A 20567-nucleotide genomic window follows, 5' to 3' on the forward strand; every position below is an offset into this window, starting at 1 on the left:
AATGCTAACTACTGTATGGGAGATTATATTTACCAAATCACAGCTGTGGAGGGAAGACTTAGATCTCCCTTGCCCTGGGGGGGGGGCACTAGGGGCGCATTGGAAGATGGCCGACAATACCATCTCTCCGACCCACACGGGGTAATTAAGAGACTGTTATGGGAGTAGGCAACCTCCCTTGTTGCCCCAAGGAAATGGGGAACACTGCCCTTGCCTGCTGTGCCCATAAATCACCCCCTAATTCGAAAGAAGGGGGTGAGGGCCCTAGGCAGAATGCCCCCGTGTGGACCTCAGCTCTCCTGGACGCTGTCTCTGATCGTGCACTAGCTGCAGCAATTTGGAATAATTAATTACAAAAGAAGCAAATGCACATATTTCAAGTGAAGAAGGGGAGTAAAGTCTGCTAATTTAAGTGACCTCTGCAAAAGAAGACGACGGGTTGGAGAAACAGGAATATTTTACGATGAAGATACACCAAAGGCTGGGTATGTTTGACAACGGGACTGAATGGGGGGGGACCTTTTTTACTTTCCTTCTATGTGATTTACAAGAACCCCTCCTCATTAGAATCGTCGGTTGAACTGACCCAAGCAGGATGATTAAGGTCTGTGTGGAGATAAACTTTAACCAAAAGTATGCTTTATGGAGATCGAGAAGCAATAAGAGATTTTGGAATGGCGCAGCAATTAATTTGGAGTCGCCCTCTTGCCAAAGGATTTATAGCCGGGAGGACAGAATGGACTTGTTTTCAGACTGCATTCCTGGTGAATCTCCTCAAAGGTTTTGAGAACGGAGGCAGATTGGTGAAGATTAATGATGCTAAGACTGTTTTGATGTATGGAAGTGATGTTATATGGAAAACGTCTGGATATGGCTACTGGATTAAAAAAAAAATATCCACGCATGATTACAAACTGTTCTAACCAGCTTGTGGATACTATCAGAGGTCACAAAGAGAAAGGAAAAATATATGAAAATAACAACAAGAGATGTGGAAAAACAATAAGAAAGGACTGGATAGTACTGTGAACATCATAAGGTTAGATTTGTGGACATTAAAACAGCAGCAAGAAGCAAGAAGTTGATTGGATCCCCTTCGAAACTTGAAATATGGGTACCCCCAACAAAAACTTAAAATTCAGCTGTGTAATTTGGAATTTATGTAATTTGGTTTGATTTGATGTGATTGGTCGGTTAATAAAAAAATATTCTTAGATCTCCCTTGCCCTTGTACTGTGGCGCCAATCACCATCAGGGTCTATGCCTCATCTTCATTTTTCTCCGAAACCCACTACATGATTGCTAATAATTTGGTTGGTGTAATGGAAAATAGTTAAACCCATAGAAGACAGGCTAATGGCTGCTGCTTAGTGTCATGGCCAGCTGAGGAATAGTGCATGTGATTAATTAAGGGAACATCTACATCACAGTTTTTAATTACTTTAAAAGTCATCCTTTCCTCCTGAGAATTGCAGTTCTGTGAGGAAACACTGCTTAACAGACCATTATTCCCAGACTGCAACTCCCAGGATGCCATGACAATGAAATTGTCATAAAATCACTATAATTTTGTATTTCAGGTATACTTGAAAACATAAAGTGATGTGGGCAGATAGAAGTAGAAAAAGGGGGAGTAAAGGTAAGGATTCCTTGAAGCAACTCTTACACAAACCTGTTTCAAACGTACGTATTCCAAACAGACAGTTTTGTATTAGACTGAAATATGGACTTTTAAAATAGTCATAACACTAGCATCCTAAAGTTGAAACTTTTTTTTTTAATGCATATTGTGATATGCTGACCTGGGTGGGGGGGGGGAGGTGAAGATAATGCTGACCTTTAGCAATTTGAACATATCAAAATACTTTGATGACTTTGCTTTTCAGCTTTGATCCAGTAAAAAGCAAGTTCAGTATCAGAGGTAGAAATTGGCATTTACCATGAATCAGGCAGCTACCTCAGGTAGCTGAATTTCAGTGTTGTGTAAGGGCATCAAATTGTTAATTATTGAATTTATTATTGTATTATTATTATTATTTGCTACCAGAGAAGGGCAGAGGCCTCAGGTGTCAAAATAAATCAGCCCTGGGTTCTGTGCATGTTGACTAGAGATTTGAGGTGCCATTTGCTGCTGTGCCTTAGGGAACAAAATGAATTGATCCAGCCGTCTTTCTGTGCATGTGTGTGTCTCACACATGGGTGAGAAAGGTGCTTTGGGGAATGCCTGCTGACATAAAATAGAGAGGCTCAGGTGGCTTTTCTGTGGCATGTTAAGGGATAGGTTCAGCTTTCCTGACCATTAAATTAAGTGAGGTCCCGTAGCATGGTACTTTCCCAGCAGTGGTTTGCTTGCTAAATGCAAAACTGGCTTGGAAACTGCAATTGGTAGTAGGAAGAGCTGCTTAATGCTTTCCTTCATGGCCATTTGTCTGCTGAAATTCACACCACACATTTAAAATGTATTCAATACAGATTTAAACCTCAGGACCCCCTCCTCCCACAAAGAATCCTGGGAACTGTAGTTTTCCCCTCATAGATCTACAATTCCCATCACCCTTTAAAAAAACAACAACTACAGCCCTGGGATTCTGTGGAAGAGGTCATGTGTTTTAACTTACAGTGTGGGACAAACAAAAGAGTCCAATCAAGTTTAAAACACAGGTAGGTAGCCATGTTGGTCCGCTGGAGTCAAAACAAAATTTAAAAATTCCTTCCAGTAGCACCTTAGAGACCAGCTAGGTCTCTAAGGTGCTACTGGAAAGTTTAAGACAGTTTACAAAGCTGTTTTGCCTTAAAAAAACAAGTGGGGGAATCAGACAGCTGAGCGTTTTCTGTAGTTTGAGGCTCAATTAATTTGCCTCAGAGGTCCAACTCTGTCCCTTAAGGCAGGCGTGTCCAAAGTCCGTTTCGCGGGCCTAATTTGGTCCACTGGTCAATTTAATCCGGCCCCCGTGGCAGTATATGTCTTGGGGTAAAACCCTTTAAAAAGCTCAAAAACTGTGGGGTAAAAGGCCCTCACACATGTTCACTTCATCAAATCTGGCCCTCTTTGAAAAAAGTTTGGGCACCCCTACCTTAAGGCATCAGCTACAGTTACAAGCTACAGTTAGAACTGGATATGGAACAACTGATTGGTTCAAAATTGGGAAAGGGGTACGGCAAGGCTGTATATTGTCCCCCTGCTTATTTAACTTATATGCAGAATTCATCATGCGAAAGGCTGGGCTGGATGAATCCCATGCCGGAATTAAGATTGCCGGAAGAAATATCAACAACCTCAGATATGCAGATGACACAACCTTGATGGCAGAAAGTGAGGTGGAATTAAAGAACCTTTTATTAAGGGTGAAAGAGGAGAGCACAAAATATGGTCTGAAGCTCAACATCAAAAAAACGAAGATCATGGCCACTGGTCCCATCACCTCCTGGCAAATAGAAGGGGAAGAAATGGAGGCAGTGAGAGATTTTACTTTCTTGGGCTCCATGATCACTGCATATAGTGATAGCAGCCACGAAATTAAAAGACGCCTTCTTCTTGGGAGAAAAGCAATGACAAACCTAGACAGCATCTTAAAAAGTAGAAACATCACTTTGCCAACAAAGGTCCATATAGTAAAAGCTATGGTTTTCCCAGTAGTGACGTATGGAAGTGAAAGCTGGACCATAAAGAAGGCTGATCGCCGAAGAAATTATGCTTTGAATTATGGTGCTGGAGGCGACTCTTGAGAGTCCCATGGACTGCAAGAAGATCAAACCTATCCATTCTGAAGGAAATCAGCCCTGAGTGCTCACTGGAAGGACAGGTCGTGAAGCTGAGGCTCCAATACTTTGGCCACCTCATGAGAAGAGAAGACTCCCTGGAAAAGACCCTGATGTTGGGAAAGATGGAGGGCACAAGAAGAAGGGGACGACAGAGGACGAGATGGTTGGACAGTGTTCTCGAAGCTACAAACATGAGTCTGACCAAACTGCGGGAGGCAGTGGAAGACAGGAGTGCCTGGCATGCTCTGGTCCATGGGGTCACGAAGAGTCGGACACGACTAAACGACTAAACAACAACAACCTTAAGGCATCACCCAGCAACAGGCATATGATGATTCCAGAGACCACCAGCTCCCCAGTCCCAGCTACCCATGATTTCTGATTGCACCATACATATGTAAAAGTTTTCTGGCAAGAAAGGAGACAGTGGCTAGTAGGGCTCATGAGAAAGGGTGTTGCATCCCTCTGCTGAGAAGGAAGCCCCAAACCATCTCTACGTCTGCAGAGACATCCATGCCCTCACTTCATTTGTATCTCCCTGTGCAAGTGCTGCTCACGGCCAAGTGGATAGAATCCTGGGCAGATGAAGTTAGGAGTGACCAAGAAATGGGAGAAAGATGAGATGAGAGGTAACCCCGCAGCACTTGACCACTTATAACTTCTTTTTCCCACAGATCCTATGGCAAGATATGAATAAGGGTCCACACCAAAACCTGTAGCAGAGCAGTTATGAAGGCCTGTCCCCTCCCAACAGCTCCAGAAGTGCCTTGATTCCTGATCCTGGTGTTGTAACCCCTCCTAGGTTCAACAAATTCCAAATTGGGGATAATCCTGTGAATCCAGTCGTGGTATGCGGTAAGGCGGATGTACACGCCAGGGCGGTTCTTCTCAGCACAGCCTTCTCCCCAGCTGACAATACCAGCCAACAGCCATTCCTGGTTTATCTTGCACATCAGTGGGCCACCAGAATCACCCTAGGCCAACACAAAGATGGGTGTTAGATGCATTTGTGATTCAGTGTGGCATGGTTGTTAGGGAGTGGGGAAACTTTCTCATACTTCCCAACAGTGTAGTTCTCAGCTTAGAAACCAAAGCAAAATGCATTTTACAAAGAAACGTACGTTGAAGGTGGAGAAGATGTTTGGGAATGCATAGTTTTTTGTGGGGAGGGGATGAGAACATGAGAAGAGCCCTGTTGGATCAGGCCAAAGGCCCATCTAGTCCAGCATCCTGTTCTTACAGGTGCCAATCAGATGCCCCAGGAAAGCCCACAAGCAGGACCCACAAGGGAAAAGGTAAAGGACCCCTGGACAGTTAATGTATGCCATCTCATGCAGTCTCTTTTCAATGGCGAGGCTGAATCTCAGATGTCTTAAAGAATAATAGAATTGGATAGCAAGTGAGACAGGAAGGGCCTTATCCATGTGGAACTGAAGGCAGGTCTTGATGAGAGAAATCCCTCACCTTACACGTGTCCTTCATACCCTCAGCATACCCGGCACACATCATGTCGTCCTGGATGGGTTTCTGGGGCAGATTTGGTCCCATGTCAATACTATAGAGCCGTCTGCAGGTCTGAAGATCTATTATGGGCACCTGAAGCTTCTGGAGCTTCTTTGGAGAAGGCAGATCCTCTGACGTGAAGAACATGGGATAGTGAAGCAGAAACATGTAGACACGGTTATCATTTTATTATATTTCCTTTACCATTTGCACAATCCATTTGTGAGTTGGAAGGCACACCGTAAACAGATGTGCAAGAAGGTCAGTCAAGTATACCTTTAGGGTATAGATGCAATCAGCTGGAACAAAGTTTTTACTAGTTTCCAATTGTTGGGTAACATGCAAGACCAACCTTTACTTCTAGTATACTTACTAGGCTCCAGATGTAAGTCAAGTTCCTAATTTTCTTCAAGCAGGCTGGGCGTTTGTAATATATTAGAGATGGTGGAGCGCAAAGCATGTGCTCTAGCACTGAGCTTCAGCTTTTCCCCTCCAGCATTCTGCTTCCCACACTAGCCAATCAGATGCCTACAAGCAAGACACAAGGGCAGCAGCCTTCTCCCTCTGATCCCAGAATTAGCATACAGCCATCATGACCACTAACCATTGATCACAGTATTTTTTCAAAGCATTCATACGTATTCTCAGCAAATCCCATTACAAGGGAAAGGAAAGTTGGGGCACGGATCTTAGAAACAGGCTTTATAGAGCAGGAAGGGTGCATCATTATTATTTTGCATTTTCCTGGACAAGAACGGAAACCTTGTCCAGTTCTAACATTTTCCCCTCTCCCAGTACTCACGTCCTTCACTGATATCTCCCCAGCCAGTGACCCAGCACATCATGCCTGCAGGAAAGTCCACGTTGGGTGCAGGTACACAGATTGGGATGATGTAATTGGTGAATCTCACTGGGAAGATCAGCCTCACCAAGGCGATGTCTCCGCTTGTGGCCTCCCCTGCATAGCGGGGATTTCTGATTATGTCTCCAACTCCTATGGACTGTTTGTGGGGCCAGGAATTCTCCAGTTTGTTGGCCCCTAGCAGCACGGAGTATTGGGAGAGATCACCTTCTCTGCAAGGGGATGGATGAAAAATTGCTATGAGAAACATTGTCGCCATTGCATACAATTTACTTGGCTGGGATCAGGAGGCTTTGGGATGTTATTAGACCCAGAGAAGCATTCAGACTATCTCAAATTTGCAACAACAACAAAAAGGGGGGACACATTGGGCAAACCTGCACTTTAAGCCTGAGATGGTCCCATGGGCATTCTGATTCTGATTTCCCATTCTGCCTTTGTTCTGGGTACACTTTATCTGAAGCATCTTACAGCTAGGAAGCTTGCCAAGAGCAAAGTTTACTAGATCAAAACAAATCATCTTGCCAAACAATTCTTTCTACTAATTAAAATAAGCCTTGCAGCAGTTGAGCTAACAGATTGGATCAGAGCTCCTTGTTAATTTCATGTCCTTGGGAAGTTCATTAAGATACCCAGTGCTATGTTTCTCAAAAAAGAGGTGCCGGAACTAATCATGAACACCTCCCTCAATCTCTTAGAATGGCAATGGCACCCACCTGAGAGGTGCTGGAACTGATTTGCGATGAGTTCCAGCTGGGGAGGAAAGCCCTGAAAATACCTTTTGTTAAGGCACTTTAATAGAAACATGTGTCCATATCTCAGCTCTTTTGCAAACTAATCAAGATAACTGAACTTGAATACTTTATTCTTAAACCTGGGTCTGGAAAGCAGAATTTGCAGAACCTTATAAGCTTTAACATACTGTGAAACATTAAAACACTATGAAGCTGCCTCATAATCTTTGCCTTCAGTTTATTTTTAGAAACAGAAATGCAGTGGATGTATAAATTAAAATATGCAACCTGGTTTCTAAGGAATAGGAATGCTGAGTGGGGAATTACAATGGTCAGGAGAGAAATTCAGCAGAGATTATTTTTGAAAGATAGATGACCAGGGTTGTAGTCTATAGACAACTGGATTCTTTGCCTTGGACATAATCTTCATTACCCCCAAGACTGTAGTCTAACACAGAGACCTGCAGGGCTTGGGCCAGGATATCCAAAGGATGACACATCTTCAGGCGAACCTATCTATATATTGAAAACAGCCTATATCTTCTGGGCTTTTCTTATAGTTCCCACAACATCTGAGATGACATGGATGACACAGAGAACAGGGCCTTTTCAGTGGGAGGGGGTGCATTTATAGGATAGTCTCCCACCTGACTTGTAAAGAGTCTTGGGCTCAGTGGACTGCAGGTGGGAGGAAAAGAGCCATTTCTGGGTTACTCACGGTGGGAAGCAATGTGCTGCGGTCACAATCCAATCATGGGTTATCAAAGCCCCTCCACAGATATGCTTGCCCATCTTCTTCACACTGACCTGCCATGGCCATTCACCTTCCACAGAGTCCTCACCCCCGACATTTCTATTCAGGGTGATTGGTCGCCCACATACTAGGAAAAGAAAGAGATGGGTGGGGTTAAACTCAACACTGGGAGCAATCTGTTCTGTACACTGCACATCTGGCTAAGTCAACACACTCCTTAAGAACAAGAGAGCAGCCCTGCTGGATCTGACAAAAGGCCAGATCTGGCCCAGCATCCTGTTCTCTGAGTGATCATCTGATGCCTTAGTTGCATCACTCCTAGATTACTGTTGTGTTCTATTTGGGGTTGCCTTTGAAAAGTTCCAAGAGCTCCAAAAGGTCTAGAATGCAATGGGCCAACTGTTAGTAGGGGCCCACCTGCTGGGTACATGTGCTTCTCTTGCTAAGGCAATGGCACTGGGTTCCAGTTTGTTTCTGAGCCTAATTCAAGTGCTGGTGATGATACTGAAAGCCTTTCAGAGATTGGAATGGTGATATTTTCAATGGAAGCCTTCTTGTGTGACCAGAGGTGTAAAATCACTCATGGAGGAGTGGGGAATGGAAAATTTTTGGATGGATACTGGTTTTATTTCCATTTTTTTCCAAAGCCTCCTAGACAATGCATTTTGCAAAGGAAGTAGATTTGGCACATGTCTACATCTTGTGTCTAAAATGCGGCTCAGCCTATGAACTGGAAAGTAAGTTCCACTGACAAGAGGGCTTAAACACAGGCAAGTGTGTAAAGGGATTGCAGTCTTATTCTATTTCTGCTAGGCACAAAGAGGGAAAAAGGATAACACAGAGCACTGAACTACGTCACCTTACTATGCTTCATTTTCAGATTCATTTTGTTTCAGCCACGAGACCTCGTAAGTTTGCTTTTAAAGACACTACAAGATTCTCAGCATTCTGAATTTTGCATCAAACTTCAAATTTAACAGGTGTGAGGGACTGATGTTGCCCTAACTGAAAAGACAACCTTTGTGGGAACAACAAAGGGGAGACCAAGACCTCTCCCGTTTTTGGACATAGGAAGCTGCCTTATATCAAGAGATGAAAGGCATTGAAACCATCTACCCCAACTACGGAGACCAAATTCCATGCTAAAGCAACTTTTAAGAAGTAACAGGGGTGGAATCTAGACACATATAAAAAAAATTGTGAAAATGCTTTTTTTTAACGTTTTGAAAAATATATTGAATTTGCCATAGCTCACCATCACCATCTACTGTCACATTTGTATAATGCACTCTACAGCACACTTAAAACATTTTATTTGCAGCTGTATAGCTGAGTCCTGGGTTGCCTGTGCTCATAGGGAATTTGTTGCATCCCACTGCAAAGATTTGCACTTTTAGCCTTGTCATAGGTGACCTCTAAACACAGGATCTAAGATACATATGTAGTAGAGAAGCAGGATGTGGATGTCCATATTGTGTTGCTTAGTGGGGTCCCCTGGAATGCACAAGACATGGATGGACAACCTGTTGCCTTCCAATGTTGTTGGATTCCAATTCCCATTATACCTGACCATTGCCCACACCAGCAACATCTGGAAGGCCACAGGTTGCTTATCCCCAGAACCCAGTGTAAAAGGTTAAAAAGTCTGGTGATAAAAACTTACCCCAATGGGAACGGGTCATATGATAACCTGCAACAGAAAGAGGAGGAATCAACAGGGACAACTGTGACCCAGGATTTAAAGCTAAAGATACACAATCAAAACCCAGAAGTAATCACAGGACTTTTATTCCAAGAAGAAGAAAATAATTGGGGGGAGGATTGGATTGCCCCAAATATTCTCCCCAGCTCCTGATGCTAAGACTGCTTTTTTAAATCTCTCCCAGTTCCCCAGGCACTGTGCTTAAACCTAAGCCTTGGTGTGAAATGGACAGGAGGAGACAGGATCTCCATCTCGCAGCTCTCAGACAAGGGCAAGCAGTGGGAACACAAGATGCTAGCCAATAAGATGTCAATTGAATGTGAATGGCATCGGCCAATGCACTGTTGGAGGAGAGCACAGCTGATCTAATAACTGAACTGTTTTTTGCTCTATGGTGTTTCATGGGAAGAGTTTCCTACTAAAAGAATGGGGGGCACTCCTTAAGTTTGTAGATATCAAGTCAATATCATTTAATGATGTCACGAAAGGAACACATGAAGTTGCCTTGACAGAAGACGCTTTGTCCATCTTGCCCAGTTTTTCCTTCACTGTCAGAGATGCTTCAGGGATGTGGTCCATCATGTCTTTTCTCCAAATCACGGTAATAGTGCACTTGCAATTTCAGTGTTTTTGTTTTAACGTTTTGCTAAATGCTTTACTGGGTATTTATTGCATGTCGATATTGTGTACTGATTTGTTTTTGCTTGCAGTTTTATGATTGCAGCTTGTGTGAACCACTTAGAGTTTTTGTTATATCAAGCAGTATATAAGATATTAAATTTGGGTTGACTAAGGCGCAGCACAATTACATAGCTAAACAGATTTAGCTATGCACTGACATCACTGAGGGCAAACGAGGACAACTGAGATGCAGGGCAGTGTTTCCTGAATTAGTCACCCTGAATTAGTCCGCCCTGTCAGGGAGCACACAGCAAGTCTGATGACATCACAATAGATTTGAATTGCAAATCTTTGCCTGGAAGTTTCTTCTTGGAATTCCTGAAACAATAGCTGGTTTGGAGTTCATCCTCTCCCAGAAAATTAGGCACTTACCTGATTACCATTAGGGATCTGAAATGTGCCTATCAGTTGTATACCTTTCAAGCTAAAAAGAATCCAGTGCTAGAAAACCTTTCGTTTTCAGTATAGCATTTTCTCTCTAAATATATATCCCAGTTACATCCAAACACTGTGGTACTTTCTGATTACAAGACATGCACACAATCTAATTCATTCCAAATCAAATATAATTGCTTTTTTTAATTTTATAATATATGTTAACTAATCTCCTGTGTCTGACATAACCAAAAATGTAATCAATCATAATCAATTTTTATATCATGTAATCACCATTGATTGTCTGGTATAATGTATTTTGATTCAGGTAGGAGAGTCTATGTGCTTTACTTCCTCTACCACCAGGACAGTTTACAGTTTCTCAGTTTTAGTTCACAGAAACAGTAGCAGTCAAAACTATACAGGCAAAATACTATATGCACAGAGCTAGGGTTGCCATACATCCAGAATTTTCCAGACATAGCTGGTATTCAGCCCCCTTAAGCAACATCCGGGCGAAAATCACTGAAATGTCCAGGAAATTCCGACATATGGCAGCCCATGTCAGTAGTGTAGATGTTGGTAATTTTCATTTAAAAATTAGCTCAAAAATATATATATATTGTTGAGATTTTATCAAAAACCAAAAAAAAGCACCAGAAAGAAAAGTTCAATAACTTTTATGAAAAAAGGTCAAAAACCTTTGTGTCTGGATTTTCACTTTTTGAAATATGGCAACCCTACACTGAGCCCTCTCTACCAATTGCATTTCTATGGTCTGAGTATCTGCCTATCAGCCATACAGCTCCATGGACTTAGCCCCTTCTCATGCTAACTAGCAAGAATATGCATTTGTTAGGTTTGGCTGCTAAGCCACGGTCAGGCCCAAGAAAGATGTGTGCACTTTGCCCATAACCACCAGGTAAACCAACTTCCATGTCAAATTCTGTCAGGCTGCATGAATGCCAAATCTGATAAATAAATTACAGGTAGGATGCCTGAAGCTAGGAAAAAGGTTTAAGTTGGACATTACTAACTGAGACACATCAATTGCAGGGATCTGCTTTGAACAGGACTCCTTTAGAGACAATGTTTTGAATGCGCACTGCAAATTTGTCAATTTCAGTTTCTCATTTTTTTCATTTCCAGCTTTCCACATTTCTGCAACAGTTTGTGAAAATTCATCAGCATTTTAGTGCAAATTTATCCTAATATACACAGTTTTAGATGTAATTCTGCCCGGTAAACATAGTTTTGCACAGCTTTCCTGAATATAATAGTTTTGTATGCTAGTTTCATTAGTATATGCATATTTTTCCTGATGTGCAACATATGCAACCTCAATCAGTTAAGATCCCTAAAAGGGATGCAATTACGTAATTGATGGATATTCCTAATCAGACAAGCAGCTCTAATACATCTCACACATGCAGAGTCAGAACCCACAATCTTAATATTCATGATTTCACATCATCCTAATCCATTCGTCAGCCAGAACTATCTTTCTCAATATAAATTGAATCTTGCTTTAGGTTTTTTGTTTTCCAGTTTGCTTTTTTTTGCTTTGTTACAGTGGGAGAAATAAGGGTGTGCCGTTCTGTGAGATTAGTGATTTCCCAACCCATGGCAAAGCCACAGATACAAGATGGGAAAGGGTGAGGTGTGCAGTCACATCCAAAGACAGGATGACTAAGGTGATTCACAAGCTGCTAACAAAATCTCCCAAGCAACAGAAAGGTTGGAAGGTTATATAGAACTTGGGAGTGCCATATCCCTTGGAGGTTTGGGCTGTGGCATGCAGTAGCATGCAGTTCTTTCAGGCAGAGGGGGAAAGGAAGGGGTGAAAGAGGGTGGATATGTGCATACACCTTTATCCATTGCTTTGTACAGGGGCAGTCCAGCTGTGTTTGGACTGCAAGTCCCATCATCCCTGGCCATTGACCATGCTGGCAGGGGCTTGTGGAAGATGTAGTCCAACAGCCTCTGGAGACTACAACATTGGCTACCCCTGCATTAACGCTACACAAATGAGTCTCAGGCTCCCAGATCCCCCCTCTCGCACTCCCCTGCTCCTCCTCTGGCATGGTCACAAGAACAAGAGCAAAACTATCTGCAAATGTAATCACAGTTTGACATTTGACCCATTCAAGAATAAATCATGCTTAGCTTTAACTTTGATTTGTCTAGAAAAAGCCAACTTCAAATCTGTTATTATTTGTATGGTATATGCATACCACACAAATTCATGAGGAGGACAATAGAAGAACAAAAGCATAAGATGCGCTAAGTGGGAGCAAATTATTTAAACACTGTATTTAAACTAAATTCAAGGGAAGTGGAATCTTCACTTGAACCTTGGCACCATTATGTCAGATGAGTTGAAGAGCAAATGTATCTAGTGCAATTAGCTTGGTGTTCGGTATTCATTAGTTCAATTAGTGCCAGACTTTGAATTCATTAAACTGATGCCATGGAATGTTTAAAAACCACTCTCCCAACCTCAGGATTAAATTACAGCTTGTCAATCATGTGGTCACGGAGCTATTTAACCTGCCATAGAGGAGCAAGCTAACAAATAAAGTTATATCAGATCTAATTATGGAAATCATCTTTAGCTAATTAACCATCCATTTATTCAGCATAAAGGTTTTAGTTTGAAGACTTCACAGTGGAGTTTCACAACAAGGAAGCCTGCATCATATAATAATTTGCAGACAACTGTAGCAATAAATACAGTGAAATTTTTATTCACAAGTATTTATTTATTGCTGCCTCCCATTTCCATGTGGGCCTATTGATGCTACTTATGTAAACTGGTTTGACAGTCATTCCCAGGGGAAATCCTGGGAACTACAATTCTGTGAAAGAAACTAGGGGACTCTTGTGGCAGACTTGTCAAACTACAACTTTTGCAAGAAAATATTGTGGCTGTAGGATTATCCTGGAAGCTTCTTCAACAACCATTCTGTCCTAGATCAAAGGGTGATGATATCCGCCCGTAGAGAGTACTATCACCTCATCCTCATTATTATTTGGTGCCCATGGCAACTATATTGTTTTGACACCCATGACACTTTTATCAAGATACAAATACTGGCATCTCATTTTTTACCAAGAGAGAAAGAGAGACCGCACTGCATAAATCATTCAGGACTAGAATCACAGACACATTATCTGCACCCCATATGCACACAATCCATACATAATTAATCCAATCAGCCACACCACCCAGATTAGCACACAGCACACTCAAGAAGTCCTCAAACAGCTTATCCCATAATCTTTTGGAATATCATGTAGCATTCCCAGAAACCTCACACACCCTTCTTTTTCCAAATAGCTCCACCCATATGTGTGCAGCTGGGAATTCATGAAAGCAAGGGTCACCAAGAGTAGCAAATTCTCTATTTCAGGGCTAGGCAGGTCTCAGTATTTATTCTTCTTCTTATTATTATCATTATTATTATTATTATTATTATTATTATTATTATTATTATTATTATTATTATAACTTATACACTGCTCTTCATCTGAAGATCTCAGGGTGGTTCACAGCATAAAAATACAAAATAAAAACACAAAATACATATTAAAACCAGAACAAAACAAACCCATAATCTCCTCCCTCTCTCTCACACACACACACATTTAAAAGGACATAGAATGCTAATCAGCCCAAGGCCTGGCAGAAAAGAAACACCAAAAGATGTATAATGAAGGTGCCAGATGAATCCCCCTGGAGAAATGGGAAACCACTCCACAAATGGGGAACCACTCCAGAAGAGGCCTGATCACGTGTTGCCACCCTCCAGACCTCTCATGAAGGAGGCACATGAAGAAGAGCCTCAGCTGATGATCGCAGGGTCCGAGTCATCTCATATGAGGAGAAGCGGTCTTTCAGATATTGCAGTCCTGAGCCATTTAACATCAAAGCCAGCACTATTAATTGGGCCTAGAAACTAATTGGCAGCCAGTGCAATTCGGCCAGGATTGGTGTAATATTCTCAAACTGCCCTGCCCCAGTGAGCCATCTGGCCACTGAATTCTTCAGCAGCTGATGTTTCAGGACCATTTTATACAGCCCAACATGTAACGCATTGCAGTAATCTAGCCTACAGGTTACCAGAGCATAGATAACAGAAGTTAGGCTAATCCTGTCCAGATGGGGGCACAGCTGGGCCACCAACCGAAGTTGATGGAAGGCACTCCGGGCCACTTAGACCACCTGAGCCTCAAGTGACAGCAAAGGATCCAGAAGTACCCGCAAGCTACGCATCAAGAGCAGGCACCCACGTGGTCTAGGGAACCACCCACTAACAGTGTCTCAGTCTTATCTGGGTTGAGCTTCAGTTCGTTGGCTCTCATCCAGTCCATTACAGAAGTAAGACAATGGTCCAGCCCATCCACTGCCATAGCTATAGATGTAAAGGAGAAGTAGATCTTTGTGTCATCAGAATATTGCTGACAAAACTCCAGATAGCCCCACTTAGCAGTTTCATGTAGATGTTAAATAGCACAGGGGATAAAATTGAACCCTGAGGGAACCCATATGGAAGGCTCCACATGGCTGAAGAGCACTGACCAAGCATCACCCTCTGGAAACGACCATCCAAGTAGGACCAGAACTATTGCTAAGTGGTGCCACCCACCCCTAACTCAGCCACATCATCAGTGACTCCAAACATTTGCTCTGAGGGGTAAGAAATAGGTCTATCAATGGCTCTAAAGATATGGAAATTCCATGTTCTGTGGCAGCAAAATCTGGACACCAGATGCTAGGGACAACCTAATAAGGAAGGCTTCCAAATGAGGGCATTCGTAACCCTACCTGAAAAGGCCAGGGGTTGAATCTTGGACCTTCTGCACACAAAGCAAATGGTCTCCCACAAAGGGCCCCCAGAGCGCTTTTCCTCGTCTCAGCCATCTTTTAGGATCAGCAGGATGGGCCCCTTCTTAAGCTTCGCATTTGTACATCAGGATGGCAACTGGCCAGGAGATGAGGAAACCAATCCAGCCTAGCTTGCTCTTATGCCTTGAAGCAGCTGTTTGATATGCCGAAATCAGCAACTGGTGTTTGTTTTTTCCAGGCTGTAGAGATAAGCACTATCACCTGCTAAGCTGGTGTTGATCCAGCCTGCTCCTGAAGTGATGCTCCTGGGGCCAGTTCAGAACTTGGCAACATACTTTCTGCCCACTTCTAACAAAGGAGGAAGCACTAGGCAGGCTTAACCACATATTACAGTAAATGGTGTGTTGTAGGAGAAAGAGAGATGGTGACCAAAGAAGTTTAGTCTGTGTGAAATGCTCTCTGGTGTCAACCTCCCTTTCTCACTCTCTTCTTCTTTCTGTGCATCCAGATATAAACAGTGCAGTTGTTAGGACATCAATGGTCTCAGTTCCCTTCCATATGCAAGATGACACAGGGTGGGAAGGAGGGTTAGCTCAGAGTTTGAGATGGGCTCCCTGGGCAAAGTGACCTCTAGTGGGTCCCTCCCTCTGTTAGTGGACTTACCTGGCTGCAGTAGCAGTGACCCAAATAGGACCGGGTAGCTGTGTCTAGCCACCCTTTTTAATCACCCACAATGCTTCAGAATGATGCTAAATAGGGGGAAATTATAAGGGTTGTTATACGATCCATGTGCACCCACCTCACCTAGCACTGGAATTTCCAAAGACCATATGACTACCATCCCTTTCATTATATTCTTCCATAATCAGTAACTTGCTAGTTTTATGATGGGATGGGGGGGTGGGGAATTGATTTAGTTTGTATTTAAAGGCATGTCTACCCAGTTTGGACTTTCTGAAACAAGATATGGACTGGAGAAGAGCCATCCTTTGAAATTAGCCTTTCTCCTTTTTTTTTCTTCTTCTTCTTCTTCTTCTTCTTCTTCTTCTTCTTCTTCTTCTTCTTCTTCTTCTTCTTCTTCTTCTTCTTCTTCTTTTGCAATGCAATTCTCCAGCCAAGTAATGTGCACAGAAATGCAGGTGTGCATATGAATGCACATATTAGTGGAAATGCATACAAAATGCATATGGGGTAAAGTTGCTTTGCAAAAAAATATGTATACTAGGCAAAATTGCACACAAAAGTGTGTTATGGTAGCATAAATCAGCACTAAAATGTCGAAAGCCGTTGTGGAAATGTGGAGAATTGAAAAATACCCTTCCCTATTCTCAATATAATTGTAGTTTTGTTTTGTTTTGATATCAATAGTTTTAATTGGTTGTGGGGGTTTTTAAAAAAATAGAAAATTATAAAAAATAAAACAAACATATTTTTACAGTTTTCCATATCTCAAGGAGGCACTTTGTTTCAAAATAGGATACAGAGATCAGTAGCAAATATAAATGCAAACATAAACAAGGAACTAGCAATAAAAAGAATAATTAGGTCGGAGGGACGAAGGGAAAGAGGACACTCTCAGGAGCATCTTTATGGAATTCTCAGGCTGATAATGGCTAAAAGATTAAAAAGTCACATTACAAACCCATACAGCAATGTGCATTGAGAGTGTGTGGGAGAGGAGAGAGGTACAGAATGGTTTATTGCATTGTCTCAGGGTAGCCGTATACTTTGAAAAGTTGGATGTGGACTCAGAATGCAAGAGTCATCTTTTACATATTGAATAAAATCAAACCATGTGGGGGGGGGATGTCTTGCTTTGTCCTCTTGCTACTTAGCTTATGAGTGAGTTTCCTAGTAAACCTACTTGCTGGAAGTGTGGCCCCTAGTAAATCTGTCCAGTGTCTAGCAATACTATTTCAAGCAGCAATTAACATCAAGAGGCAGAAAAACTAAATGTATAATTATTGTTAATTGTTAAGTCTAATTTTAGTTTTTCTGCCTCTTGATGTTTTCCTCCATGGTCTCCTACTGTTGTTTTGTTTTAATGATGTATCATTGCACTCCCTTATTATGCGTGTGTGCACGCATGCGTGTAGTTTTTTTTTGTAATGTGCTTTGGTTATTATTTTAATAGAAAAGTGAAATATAAATAAAAAGAAAACTAAACCACACACCCACTCGGTATCACTACCATAGAGTCGAATCAGGAAAAGCAGGAGCCTTTCCACTGTGGGTCAAGAGAGACTTTTCTCCTGTATGCCACCCTCCCCCCAAAAAAACAAACACAGCTTGGCCGCACTAACCTAATTACTCCAGAATCATTTGGCAACCACTGGTTCTGTACTAAAAATCATAGCTTAGAATTCATTCTTTGGCCCTAACCACGCACTAGAAGGACAGAAATATCATTTTTTATCATCATTTAATCACTCTGTTCATTAACAATAATAAAAACGAAGCTGGCTAAAGGATCACTTTTCCAAGGTTCTTGAATGTTTGCCCCTATAAACCTTAGGTGTTTTGCCTCCCAAATTCACCACACCCGAAATACTACTTTTCCCCCCAGGACTGGTGAAAGGATTCAGGAATCCTGGATCCTAGACCCACTCTTAGGTGTCTCGATCCCACAATCTTTGGTGGAACTCTCTTCCAAATGGGATCAGACAGGGGGACCCTCCCTGTTAAACTTCTGGCACCTACTGAATACTTTATATTTTAGAAAGCATAGGCATATAGGAAACTACCTTATACCAAGTCAGACCACTGATCCATCTAGCTCAGTACTGTTTACATGGACTGGCAGCAGCTATCCAGGATTTCAGGCAGACGGTCTCTGCCAGCCCCACCTGGAGATGTGGGGGATTGAACCAGGGACATTCTGCTTACAAGGCAAGTGCTCCACCACTGAGCTATGGTCCTTCCCCATAGAGCATTTTAAGGCATTTCTGATCTGATAGTTATTGCCTGATTTTTTAAAATCTTTCTTGCATTTGTTCAGCTTGTTATCTGCTGTTTAAGCAGTATATAAATTGTTGAAATAAAGGTGGCCTATATGAATGCAATGGGAACTTCTAATGCTTACCTCTGTCGGGTATTATCTGCTGGTCATTCTCACAAGAATTATATCCATAATGCCACTGCTTGCAGATCCCTCTTTGAATCATCAGGGTAGCCAAAAGCAGCAGCAGAACTCCTGCGGTCCCAAATCTGGGTGCCCCTTGCTGTCTTGCCATGATTCCGTTTTTCTTTTTCTTTTGTTTTCGGATCTGCTGTCACTCAATCCTCCCCGAACTGGGAGAGAGCGGCAAGAGGGATGCCCTCTGGGGTGACAGGGCTTGTTTCTCTCCAAGATGCAGATGCTTTAATACCTAGCCCTCAGAAGGGCGGGCACAATGTCACCAAACTGGTTTGACTGATGTGCTGGGTTGCGAGTGTGGCGTCTGGCAGCCAAGTGGGGAAGCCGGCTGATGAAGCCTAAGATATCCACCCGGAGAATCCAGCCAGCTGTGCTCCTGTATCCTTGGAGGATGTGCCAGTACCTGGTGGAGAAATGGTATCCAGGAAGATATAAGAGGTGGAGAAATGGCAAAGCCAGGAAGATATAAGAGGCTGCTTAATCCAAACCGCAGCTCTTGGAAAAGATGGGGCTGATCGTATGGGCCAATTAGCCTTCAATACTTCCATGTGTTGAGGAACAGGAGGGTGAGCTTAGCAGATTAGAAATTATATGTAGGAGGTAAATGACTCCTGCTGAACCTCTATTAGCAAGGAGTTCCACAACAATGAGCCTGCCTCACTGAAAGCTTGGCCTCTGGTAAAGGCCAGTTGAACTTCAGGGACATGATGAGTATATTCTGCCCTTCATCCTAGGGTGACTTGCAAGAATGAACACATAGTACCTCGTTCCCTATAGGCTAGCTAGATCACAGAGATTGACAGGGGCTGAGCTTTAGGAGGTGTTTCTGGCTCCCAAAATCAAATCTCTAGACTCATAATTCAGCGCATTAGCCCCTGCATGATGGAACACCTGCCCAGTGGAGGCGAGACAGATGCCAACATTGAAAGGATTTTGATGTGCCACAAAAACATTTTCATTTCTGAAACATTAACTTATCTGGTCACTTTTAGTACTCTACTGTTTCATTTATGAGGTAAATTATTCCATATTTTATTTTGTTGCAAATTGCTTAGAGATCTATGTTTATGGTGGATTCGTAAATGCTTTAAATGTGCACATACAACAATCAGTAATAAAAAGAAAAGAAAATCAAGAATATAGTAAAACAGAGCATTGGTCACTTTTCCAGCCACCCAGCCATCCTTCTAGATAAAAAATGAAAATAATAATCCTGACAGAACAGGCAGGTTTTTAGCTGGCCCCTGACGCTAAACACAGTTGGTGTCCAAGGGAAGCACATTCCATAGACTGAGAGTTGGCCAACCATCAGCTTTGCGGTTTTCTGTGGTGTTTTCTGTACTCTGATGGAGGTAGAGCTGTTGATTTTTTGCTCTGCTGTGGCTGCTGCCACTCTCCCATTGAATTTTGCAAATAGGCTTTTGCTTAGTTGAAAGCCTCCGAGATCCGCTATCAGGTACACGGCATGTGGGCGAACCGTTACAGCGTGCTGCCTTTGTTTCTCCATGATCTGCCCGGCGATAAATATTCAACATCATGGTTTTGTTATCATGTATCGGTTGGATTATTGCAATGTTCTAATTAATATGTCTGGCTATATTGCGTCTACTGTATATATGAGACGGAGAGACAGAAGTATCTCTCTATCTGTGGTTTCCCTAACAGGAACTAAGACGTAAAAGAAAAAAGAAAATACGTGTGATGTTTCCTTATCCCTCAAGAAATCTGACTCTTCAGGGAACGAGGTTTAGCTTTTACCGTGGGGTTACAAAGATTGGAATCAATGGCATTACCTTGATGGATCTCTATCTGGCAGGACTCATTTCTCATCCTAAATTAACATGCCTGAAATGTTAAACAAAAAAGTCTCTCTATGCTATGCTGAAAGCATAGTCATGTACTTTCCCAGCACATCAACCAACTGCTGCCAAGGGTGTTCTACTAGCAAGTTGGGCCACCTGAGATGTTCTATATCAGGGGTAGGCAACCATTTGTCTGTCAATGGCCACATTCCCTCAGGGGTAATCTGCCAGTGGCCTCTTGCCAATAAGGGGCAAGACTGCAGCCAGAGGTGGGTGGAGCATCGTTCTTGCTAGCCAGAGGTCTGATATGATATCTTGTAGAAGGTTTTTGAAATTAGGCCTAAGGCTGCAGGTTGGCCAACTCTGATCTAGGTGGATCAGCCAAAGTAGAATTTCAAGCTTCTGAT

General features: G+C 42.5%; 1 protein-coding gene and 1 long non-coding RNA gene across 2 annotated transcripts; one reads left to right on the plus strand and one right to left on the minus strand.

Annotated features, from left to right (window-relative positions):
* Positions 1-4068: 4068 nt before the first annotated feature.
* Positions 4069-18595, minus strand: LOC128400240 (serine protease 27-like). The gene is made up of 6 exons (XM_053362357.1): positions 18305-18595; positions 9279-9305; positions 7580-7742; positions 6068-6339; positions 5227-5396; positions 4069-4736 (listed from the first exon to the last, which is right to left on the minus strand). Exons 1-6 carry the CDS (start codon positions 18453-18455, stop codon positions 4440-4442), a joined length of 1080 nt encoding a protein of 359 aa, XP_053218332.1. The 5' UTR covers positions 18456-18595; the 3' UTR covers positions 4069-4439.
* Positions 7931-9956, plus strand: LOC128400242 (uncharacterized). Its single transcript, XR_008327322.1, has 2 exons — positions 7931-8352; positions 8496-9956. It is a non-coding gene; the product is annotated as an uncharacterized LOC128400242 (long non-coding RNA).
* Positions 18596-20567: the final 1972 nt, after the last annotated feature.

This window comes from Podarcis raffonei, chromosome 13 (assembly GCF_027172205.1).
Source record: "Podarcis raffonei isolate rPodRaf1 chromosome 13, rPodRaf1.pri, whole genome shotgun sequence".
Lineage (NCBI taxonomy): Eukaryota > Metazoa > Chordata > Lepidosauria > Squamata > Lacertidae > Podarcis > Podarcis raffonei.